This window comes from Thunnus albacares, chromosome 13 (assembly GCF_914725855.1).
Source record: "Thunnus albacares chromosome 13, fThuAlb1.1, whole genome shotgun sequence".
Taxonomy (NCBI): Eukaryota; Metazoa; Chordata; class Actinopteri; order Scombriformes; family Scombridae; genus Thunnus; species Thunnus albacares.
This window is the reverse complement of record NC_058118.1, coordinates 10988806-11000459: the sequence shown is the minus strand read 5'-3', so window position 1 is coordinate 11000459 and position 11654 is coordinate 10988806. Positions and strand designations below refer to the sequence as shown.

General features: G+C 40.7%; 1 protein-coding gene across 1 annotated transcript; it reads left to right on the top strand.

The window, feature by feature from the left end:
- Positions 1-1614: 1614 nt before the first annotated feature.
- On the top strand, positions 1615-11374 carry gnb2 (guanine nucleotide binding protein (G protein), beta polypeptide 2). Its single transcript, XM_044371439.1, has 10 exons — positions 1615-2430; positions 4219-4298; positions 4412-4450; positions 4864-4970; positions 5830-5893; positions 6189-6351; positions 7623-7689; positions 7775-7976; positions 9186-9402; positions 10122-11374. The coding sequence occupies exons 2-10, from the start codon at positions 4242-4244 to the stop codon at positions 10226-10228; spliced, it is 1023 nt and encodes a 340-aa protein (XP_044227374.1). The 5' UTR covers positions 1615-2430; positions 4219-4241; the 3' UTR covers positions 10229-11374.
- The last annotated feature ends 280 nt before the right edge of the window (positions 11375-11654 follow it).

Genomic DNA, 11654 nt, shown 5'->3' with positions numbered 1-11654 from the left:
AAAAGTCATTTGAATATGTGGACTTGGGATTCAGGGAATAATTATCAGCATTTTTCACTATTGTCTGACATTTTATTAGCTGAGAATTCAATTGATTAGAATTTTTTTTAAATTCTTGATAAGAAAATCGTTTGTCAGACCTACTGATTATGAAAATTATTGTTGGTTGCAGCCTTGCAGTGTACACCTATAATGGATTAATAGTACCTTGCCCCAGCTTTTCTGTGCACTTTGATAAAACACAACTTTACAACAAATGAGCAAAATATAATAATTATTATATCTTAAAAACTAGATTTTGACACAGGGTCATTCTTCAAGACCAGGACCAACCATAGACTGTATAAAAATAATGGACGTAGCCACTGTGACATCACCCATTGGTTTGTGGACTCCCTTTTTGAAGCCTCGAGTTTGCCATATTGACTATGTCCATCTTGGATTTTTGGAGTCAGAAGTGACCATATTTGGACAAGCGGGTGGAGCTGACCCTAATGCTAGCTGCTAGCTGCTACCTTGGTTAGCACAGTGCATTTGCAGTCCATGGTTAACTGTGATTATGCTAATGCTAATGCTAATTTCCACTTGTGAAGAACAAACTTAAAACCATTCTGGCTTCTTAGAGGGCCTTTCGGTACAACCTAATGCTGAACAGGACTTTTTTAGGTAACTAAAATGTTACAATTAACTTTCATGGACTGAAAACACACTGAAATAGCAACGACTACAGCTATGCCTATACTATGTGAATCTGGGGTTACGCCATGATTACATTACCTAGCCAACGTTAACGCCATTGCAGCGACTTGTCAACACATAATAATACATAATTTACAAAATGAACATCATGCTGTATTGAAGAAAACTTGAAACTAGAGACTAATGAGACCGTAAACTCATTAGGAAACTGTTTACTAAGGTAGGCCTAATAAATAAAGTGAGAAGTAGGGTCATTTTCTTATAGACTTCCATACAAACGGACTTCTCTTCGGAGCCAATGGAGTCGCCCCCTGCTGACCATGAGGGAGAACGCAGGTTTAAGGCACTACCACACTGGCTTTACTTTTTAGACCCAGAGCTACCCGCTTGGGACCAATGCCTAGGAGCATCAAAAGCCCCAGGTTTAGCCTACTCCATATCATTTGAGTCAATATTATTTGATAAATTACAAATGTATTAAAAATGTTAACAGCAGTTGATGAAAGCATCAGTTCAAGTCTTGATGTTCTTGATTTCTTGTGTTAAGATTGACTCTGGGTGATGGTGTAAATTCTGTAATTTTTGTTTTCTGTGTATATAACCAGTGGAGAGGGTGATTATTATTATTTATATCCAAAAGCCCAGTGCCTTGCTCTCACATTCCGTATTGTGCTGCACCCTGCGAAGTATAAAACAATCATTAATTAAAACATTTAATTCTCAGGGACCCCTGAAAGTCCCTGACATGTATCTGTTAACCTCAAACCTCATAGTTTCACCCTCTGAACAGATAAAACTGAGATCATGTCCATGTGAGGAGAAGGATCTCAAACCTGCAGAGTGGTCTGACCAGAGGGGGGTCATGGGATTTACTAGTATTTAAGAGATGGGTGTGGTTGAAACATGCTTCATGGCCCGGATTTGAGGATCCTTCTGCAAGAGCTCACCGCGTGATCTGGCAGCCTGTTTCTGAATGATGATATTCAGAGAGAGAAAAAAAAAACAGGAACCGTGTGGATAACTGACCGAGAGGGCCGTTCATTATACTGGAAGAAAAACACACGCAGTCAGTCTGCTGATGGGTTGATTTCTTGCAGGCAGACACTTTTCTTTTCATCTCATTATTTGTAGCTACATGAGGCACTTTGCAGATTTTACTCAGTAACGCATTGTTGACTGAGGCGGCTGTCCTGATGAAGTGTCGGCAGAGGGAGGAGGAAACCAAAGAGAGGAAGGAAACGAGGATAACGTCACGAAAAGCAGAATCGGAGTAAAACGGACTGAATAGTATCTAATGGACAATCCTTGATGGGCCGAGCCGGGGCTATAATTGTGTTTGTTTACGCCTTTACCGGACAAAGATGCTTTTGTTAACTTGTCGGGCGTGAAAAAAGGCAAAGCATTTCGGAGAAGGAAACGGCTTCACAGCAGCAGCAGCAGCAGCAACAGCAGCAGATTTCATCTTTTTCAGGAGCTCCCACTAAAGCAGAGAAATGGAAATGTGTGTAGCCCTCCTCCGTTTGCCTGTTTACTGAAGGATTTGGAAACAGCCTAATCGTGACACACGGAGATATAAGTGGATTGCCATCATCTCCTCTTGCACCTTATTTTTTTTAATGAGAGAAAAAGACATTAGTTAAATCCTCCACGGGATTTTGGGGACGTTGCTTTCAGTTTTTTTTTTAAACGGCAGGAAAAAAAAAGCAGCAAAATCATCGGGAGAATTAACAGGTAGCCACCCATTATGAAAGGCTGTGACAGCAGCTGTAGGCCGGCCTATAGAGTGTAAGATGGCTGGGTGATGATGTGCCTATTCATGGCATCATTCCGACTAAATTAATTTATCTACATCCGCATTGTCGGAGCTCAGTATCTGAAACAAGATGTGGGCAAGGCCTTCATCAGCCACCCTGTGCTGATCAATATGTGATGTAGCCTGCATTCATGGGGCCTGTCTTCCTATTTGAATACACTGAGAATCTGCAGGCAGTGAAATAAAATCCTTATGAATTGCACCCTTTCAGTCTGGCCTGGACCCGCTTTTCTCTTTACTGCGGCTTTTATTTCAGTGCGGAGCTGTGGGAGCTCCCAGCCCAGGCCTGCATGTTTAAAACCTGGGGGTGGGAGGGGGGGGGGGGGTGAGCTTGTGCCACACAGTTTCTCTGACATTAACATTTACTAGTGGCTGTAGGCTGCTGTCTGTACTCTCCTCTAGTTGCAGATGTAGCCATGTTGGTGTAGTTATACATCAGATGTGCATTCAGAGGGGTGGGGCCAGTCACACTTTGGCATCTTTGAATTTCTACTCGTGTTGGAAAAGATGCTCTCAAAAGGCCGGTAACCTCCCCTCAGTGTTCAGGTGCTGAGCACATGCTTTATTCTGCTTCCCTCATCTTCCTCATCATCATCCTATCTGCTGCTATAGGCCATACATCCCTGCAGGTGGAGACTTTGTGATATAAAGCAAAAATATTTCAAAAGGTCAAAATTGCCCGTGTGTGTGTGTGTGTGTGTGTGTGTGTTTCTCACATACAAGTGTACAAATATGCTTATGATGCTCACAGGCAACAAACAGCATCTGAGCATCTGGCTGGACTCATCCAGGCCTGATCTCTGATGCATCACCCCCCTCAGCTCCTCATTGGCTAAATGAGCAGCTGTGCCAGGAGACCAAGACCCATGATGCACCCCTTTTGGCTTCCATTAGTGCCGTGTGATCCATCTGGTCGCAGGTCCCTCCAGGGAACAGTGACCTACTGTAGCTAATTTCTCTTCCTTGCAGTGTGTACTGTAGATGCGTGTCTGCTATGGAGCATTATTGTGAATTTGAATGGCTGCACAAATGCAAATATACACGGCTCCCTGTTCTCCCTGATTGGGAAGCTGTGTGGATTTGTAACTGTGCTCCTGTCAGGAACAGGAAACGCCGCTTCCTACTGAAAGCGTGATGTGATGTACAGTGTGTGTGACCCCAGCTGGCCCACTGCAAAAGGATTCTAGTTTAGGAAATGAGACTGCAGCTATTCCTGGACATATTTGCCTGGTATGTTTATTATAAGGAACCACAGTGCCTCAGATGACAGGGGAGCCATTAAGATGACTGTGTCCAGCTTTATACTCACCCTGTGTGTGCACAGTGTAACAGGTTTGCTCGGCTTTTGAGGGAGTGTTCGCTCAGTATCTGCTGCCTGGTAGCGATGCTGGCTGCTCCATAGCAGCTTAGTCATTACAGATTATTCCCCTCAGTTAAACCAGGCATAAACAGATTACAGGGTTTTTTCTCACTGTGTGGATTTAGTAAATTTAGAGATTAAAATGTGTGTTTTTATTTTTAATTATTTTATTTTTTTTGCCCAAATCAGGGACAAACAGTAATTTAAGTAAATTATTTTACTTGATTCATTTTTAATGAAATTTGACCCCTGGATTACTGGGACTAAATAATATGCATGGCCAGACATTTTTATTAATTTTGAGATTTTGAGAGTCTGATATTTAAAGTTCTTCCCAAACATACAGGTGACAGCTCGGACAAATCCAAAATGAGTGAGCTGGAGCAGCTTCGCCAGGAGGCCGAGCAGCTAAGGAACCAGATAAGAGTACGTCAAATGTTTTTGGAGATCAGTTTTTACCTTACCTACCTTTACTTGATACAGTATGTTTATTTATTGTAATGTATTTTTTAATCATCCTGTGATTCCATGTCTTACAGGATGCCAGGAAAGCATGTGGAGATTCAACCTTGACACAGGTAAGAGCCACTGAATGTCCCCGATGGTAAGAGATGTGTAGATTCTCCAAAGACCTGAGAGTTGTTTGGTTCACATAAAAATCAGAGCAGCCACTTGAAATCTTTTTATATATCAAATCTTGTATCGTGTGAAAAAAATTTCAGCCCCATTAACCTTAAAGCTGTATGAATTTGTGACTTCTTCTCATTTTTTAACACATAGTTGGGACCATGGTGCTCATGGTCTTGTGCTGTGCTGATCTTTATACATTATTTTAATACAATCATTCAGAAATTAAATTTTACATGTACATTCATTAATATCACTGTTTAGTCTTAAGTGTCAGAACTTTACATCACAGACAGTTATGAATAAAAAAAGTGAATTTACTCACAGCTAACTCTTTGGTTAACATATGCTCACTATAACCTAGATAACCGCTGGTCTGGATCCTGTGGGGCGGATTCAGATGCGGACGAGACGCACCCTGCGGGGCCACCTCGCTAAGATCTACGCAATGCACTGGGGGTCAGACTCAAGGTGAGACTATAGTGTAAAAAGCATTTTCTGTTTTTGATGTAATGGCATTGATTGTGATTAAAGACTTTTACTGTACTGGTTCTGCACATTATTTAAATGTCTTTTCACCTGAAGTGGCACAATAGAAAAGGGACATTTTGAACTGGCCAATAAACAGACAGCAGGAAAATACATTATCTTTCAGCATAATGGAGTGATGATGTGAAGACATGTTAACATGGTCTGAATTGTCAAACCAACATAGCATCAGGTTTAGGCCTGTGTAAACAGATGCAGCCCCAACTAGAAGAAAAATTAAATAAAAATATAATTTTTGGTATATAAAATAAGTTTATTGTCTGGAAATAGCTTCTAACCAACCATCCATGTTGGATCCAAGAGTCCAGCTGTGTTTAAATCATTTGCTGGCTTCAGGATTCACTGTATGGTCTCCTGCCTCGCCAACTGAGCTTAAGTGAGAAACGTTTCACTTTCACTTTAAAATAGTTTTTGAAATAACCGACCAACCAGCCAACAGAGAGACCTGATTATCTGCACCTTGAACTCATAGTTATTGTGTCATCTCCATGTTTTCAACAGCAGGGAGCCAAAACATCCAAAAGTGTCTTTTGGAGCACAAATAGCAAGAAAGCTGCAGCTATATTCCACATGTGCATACACTGAAATATTTGGTAAAACTTAAGTTTCAGATTTCCCTTTTTTTTAAACTTTCTGTCTGTATGCTTGATAGATCAGTGACTGGTGAAAAATGGGATGTTTGTTTCAAATAAGGTTCAACTATCAATTAATCAGAAAATGAACACTTCGCCTATCTGGATGCTCCTCACTGGATGAAATGCTTGAACATTTGTCTCCACAGGCTTTTGGTTAGTGCCTCTCAAGATGGAAAACTGATCGTCTGGGACAGCTACACCACTAACAAGGTAAAGTCCGCAAAATAATTCCTCCCATCAGGTCATCAGCTGGATAAAGAGTCACACTTGGCCTCCGTCCGAACTAGAAGTGAAAGTGGAGTGAAGTCTTCCTCTTGTAGGAGTGTGGCTGAGTCATAACAGCTTCCTTAGAACCACTGCTATGACTTATTATAACATTTCCAGTAGCATTTGATTTTTTTTTAACCCTTATTAAGGGTTTACACTTGGTTTCTTCCAAAAGTTACATGTCTGCTGATATTTTATCTTTTAAAGTCCACCGACTTCAAATACCGTTCCCTCCTAGATACACGCCATCCCCCTGCGCTCCTCCTGGGTGATGACCTGTGCGTACGCCCCCTCTGGAAACTACGTAGCCTGCGGAGGCCTTGACAACATCTGCTCCATCTATTGCTTGAAGACGCGTGAGGGCAACGTCAGGGTCAGCAGGGAACTACCTGGCCACACAGGTGAGACAATGTTGTGCTCTCATTCATCTTGTTTGCGTTCAACTCTTCCTGTGAATGTCAAACTGATGAGACGAGCGCACAGCGGTGCCCTGCCTCGTGGGAAAGCTCCGGTCCCAAACCGCTCAACAATGAAGATTTCATTTACATGGTTAATTAATCGCAGGGCAGCACTGTCGTAATGAGCTGAGACATCAGCTCCTGCCTGTGAGATTTGTGACACTGTAGCGACTTAAGTTCTGTATGTTATTAGATCTTCAACACAGTTTGTCTAATGTTTTTGACAGTATTATGACGTGCATCAGATTGTGTGTTTGGCTCAACAGATGTGTAGATTTCTGTTTTATTGGAAAAAAGCAGAGTGTCTGCACACTGGATTATAATTCCCAAAGTCTGCTTGATGAAGACCTGATGGGGTCGAAATGTTGCCTTCACTTCAGGAGCTGTGCGAATACTCTACTTTTTCCTTCATTTCATTTATTGTTCTGCGTCTGACCTAAAAATATAGTATGGGATGTTCACACACAGTCCCTCTGCTTGTAGATTTCTGTTTTAGTCAAAACAATTTAATTGGAATTCCATGCAATTACACAAAATGTATTTATCGGTGTAACTTTTTTCTTGCAAATGGGTACAAATATACTACATTAACAATCTGTGAAGGACACAGAACAATGATGATGAATCCAGTAAAATACATTATTAGTAGATGTTGATTAGAAATCGTATTTTTGGTGTGAAACAAATAAGATTTAGATTTGGGCTGCAAATTAATATCTCTCTTTCCAAAATCCCTTTATTTCCTTCTCCCTCACTTTAACAGCTTCAGTTTGATTTTCTCACTAAAATCTCTCTAAACTGTGTCTTCTTGCTGTTCAGCTGTAAAAATCCAGGTTATATACAATCCGCCCTACTTTACTGGGGTTGAATGCAGCCTGTGTGGGGTTAAAAAAATAATTGAATCTATAAATAATCTCCTAAAACGATGCTAGAATTGACCATCAATCAAAGATAAGGTTTTAAAGGCCAGAGCTATTTGTAGTAAAGATGAAAATATATAAAATATAATAAAGTATCGGGTCTCTTTCAAGGAAACTGTTATTTTAAGTAGAGTCAGTGCATCAATACAACAGATATTTACATACAGTAGCAACAAGCAAACATGTTAACCAATAATTTATTATCTAAATTGATATAAATATATAAATGTATATAATGTGCTTGTGTGTGTATTTCACAACAGAGACTCATCCAAACACTTTCTATTCTCTCAGGTTACCTGTCATGTTGCCGTTTCATTGATGACAATCAAATCATCACAAGTTCAGGAGACACCACATGGTGAGTCACAGTGATCAAAACGTGCAGAGAAAACGTTTTTTTCCTGAGCTGGTCGCCGTCTAACTCTGCACATGTTCTATTCCAGTGCACTGTGGGACATCGAGACGAGTCAGCAGACCACGGTTTTCTCGGGCCACAGCGGCGACGTCATGAGCCTGTCCCTGTCGCCTGACCTCCGCACCTTCGTATCAGGAGCCTGTGACGCCTCGGTCAAACTGTGGGACATCAGGGACAGCATGTGCAGACAGACCTTCACAGGCCATGAGTCGGACATCAACGCCATCTGTGTGAGTGTGCTGAGGGCGCGAGCGGCCTTGTAACCAGACTATAAGTTGTTAAATATGTATCTTCATTCATCGTATGTTTTTATTTGGGATCGCTGACAGTTTCAATGGGGCACTCCAACTATTTTTACACATGTTCACTGCACTCGTCTTGGGGAGAACTAATCAGTGAACAAAAACAGCTGTATAATGTCTGCTGAAGCTCTGGAGGAGCTTTGTCGAGTCTTAAAAAATTACTCTGATGATGTCATCAGGGTCATCTCAGCCTGGGCTTAAAGACTTTATCGCGAACAACTTATTAAGTGTGGCACGGTGTTTGAAAGATGTAGGCATTTACAGTCCTAGGCAAGGGGGATCTAATGAAAGATGCTGTATTATGAGAGTTGCATTATGGGAAGTGTAGGATCCAGTGTTTTTGTTGCCTGAACTATACTAGAGACTAAAAGTTTGGATATCTTGGCCTCTACTGCATTAATTCTGACCATTATTTATTTAATCTTATTGAAATTCCTAAACGTTATAAACGAGTCCTAATAAATAGAAAAATATTCCACATTTATCAATAAATATGCTTAAGTTTTCTATTAATGGTGTTTATAGTTTCCATTGCTCACCAGTTAATAAACTACAACTATTTAAATTAGCTACTAAGTGAATAGTTAAGACTACAGAAGTACCTTATGTCAGTACATCTGAACCCAAAAACCATTCATGTGAAAAATCTTCAGTTTTGAATATATTAAAGTAAACTGTCTATTGACAAATTCCAAATAACAGGCATTAATATCTGCCCCAGCAGAGGCTTAGAGTGATGGTCCTTTGTACTGTCTAATACATTATCAACACAGCAGCTCCAGGATTTGTCTTCGTGACGTCACACACTGTCTTGTCTCCAGCTTTGGGAGGGATTTAAACTGGGAGCACACTAGAGGATTAACAAGATTATCAATTAACACCATATATGGACATCCTGACCATTAGGAGATGACCTCCAGTTGGAGTCTGGACTGGTGCACCCTACAGGTTATCTGATGGTGTGACGACAGGTGGACGGATTAAAACATGACCACCATATTTTAATACTAATCATCTTGTGCGGATGTTTTTCCCTCTTGTTAACAGTATCCTGATATAGAATAGTGTAGTTTAATATATTTTAATAGTCCTCCACACTTCCTGCCTATCATCCATCTTCTTTTACTTCCTCTTCAGTTCTTTCCCAACGGCAGCGCCTTCGCCACAGGCTCTGATGACGCCACCTGCAGGCTGTTTGACCTGCGTGCAGACCAGGAGCTCAGCCTCTACTGCCATGACAACATCATCTGTGGCATCACCTCCGTGGCTTTCTCACGCTCCGGCCGTTTGCTGCTGGCTGGCTACGATGACTTTAACTGCAACATCTGGGACGCCATGAAGGGAGACAGAGCAGGTGGGTGGAACAGACGAGAGAAAACAGCTGGTACTAGTGAGATGTTAATGAGCAGTTCTAAAAAGGTTCAACCTGAAGCTGCAGTGAGGATTATTTTCATTATGGAGCTACTTTAGTGAGACATCAGCAGTCTTTTGTAGTTTTGTTCTCTTTCGGCCACAGGTTGATGATTGCTGGGTTGTATTTTTGCACTTTATACACTTTCACCATCAACAAACTTCTATACACGTCTCATAATAGTCCTTATTATCATCATATTGTAACATCTGAGCTTCAGCTGCCATGTTTCACTCAAAAAACTAATTAAAAAAAGAGCATTTGAATCAAAAAATTGAGGAATAGAAGTGAGTGTCTTAGTTTTGGTGGCTCTATCCCAAGTTGTTTTTCTTAGAGTTTCTGGGGAAAATACCAAAGACATACCTCAAGAGTTTGGACTGAAACCAATGATGATTAAACCATTTAATAGTTTTAAGTTTACATATGATTCATTGTTGGGAAACTAGAGCTTTAATTCACACGTTCCTCTTCCAGTCACATTCCGTGTTCACAGCCTTATTTTGTGAAACATTTAAATCTTTGGTCAAACCGCTGAGTTAAAGTGGTGATAAACACAAGGTTGCTGTGTTCTGTGTGGGTTTTAAGAAGTTTCAGCTCAGTCTCGAGCGCAAAACATTTTACAGTAACAAGTCTTCTTTTGTTCGTCTTCGTGCCTCCTGCAGGAGTCCTGGCTGGCCATGACAATCGTGTGAGCTGTCTGGGTGTGACGGATGACGGCATGGCGGTGAGCACCGGGTCCTGGGACAGCTTCCTTAAGATCTGGAACTGACTGGTTTCATGAGCCATGCACATAAACGGCAAACACACACATACATCCAACACACACCGCTCACATCTTGGGACATAGTTTGCACCCTGTATTCACACTGTATGTAAGATTCAACAGACAAACTGCAACATTGTACTGTACATAATATATAGTATGACTTAGAGTTTACACACACACACGCACACACACACACACACACACATCCCACTGTATGCAGGACAAGACAACACAAGACGTGAACACATTCCCACACTACCTAAAGCTGATTTAAGTGCACGGCAGCACATACACACACACACACACACACACACACACACACAAACACACATACACACACATATATTTATAATCTGTAAAATGTCAAAATGTGACCAAAAACAGTTGAATCTACAGCTTCTTCTACAAATAAAAAACACAAATGCCACTATTACCTGAAGCCTTTTAACACACACGTAACGCACTCTCATTTACACGCACACACACACACACTTTTTTTCCCCTGAGAGACACCGCTCCTCGAGTTAAGCAGGGGAGAAGACGTTATTGGACAATTCTGTCTTTGTTTACACTGAAGTCCAAAATGCACTTCAGACAAATGTTTCTGTACTATTTTTGTCTCAGTACCACATGTATCTCAGCGATGGTTATGTGAAGGAGGATCAGTGGTGGGAGAGAATCATGTGAGTCCATAAACACTGAAGGAAAAAAATAATAATACTGACTGACTACAGACAGACCAGACTGATGATCGACGGAGTCCGAGGAAAATACCAACTTTTATTTTCATCTGGCTGGAAACATGCCACCATGTAGTCACTGTTTTTATAGCTATGTACCCCCCAAAATACAGTACATGTGTTCTGCAGGTTTTCTTTAATTATTTTATTTTTTACACTTATTTTCTTCATGTTCTCCCTGTGTGCCTCAGATACACTTTAAGGATTATTAATAGAGAATATTGATACAGTTTAAATTAACTCAAAAAAGATCTGAGATTCAGAAGGTGGCTGAAAAACGAAAGCATTATAAGACACATCTTAATAAAGCAGGAGCCAGTATTCCTACTTTGACTTTGTCATTGTGTTATCTGGACATTATGATGGTATAATTGTACATAATATTAATAAATAATAGCCTCTCCTGCCAGTTATTGTGGTTTCTTTTTTTTCTTTTTTTTTACCGCACTGTGTCTAAAACAATGGGATGTCAGATTGTCAAATTGAAAAGAGGGTTGCTTTAAAAACCTACAACTCGTATTAATATATTCTAACAAACAGGGCAACAAACAGATCATACAGTTCTTAAGTTTATGTGGTGATGTGTTAAGTATCCTGTTTGGGGACTCGGTCATCATAGTTCTCCGCAGCGAAACCAAGTAACCTGTTTAATTAGAGACGTTTAGAGAGAATCTTGATTATCACCAATG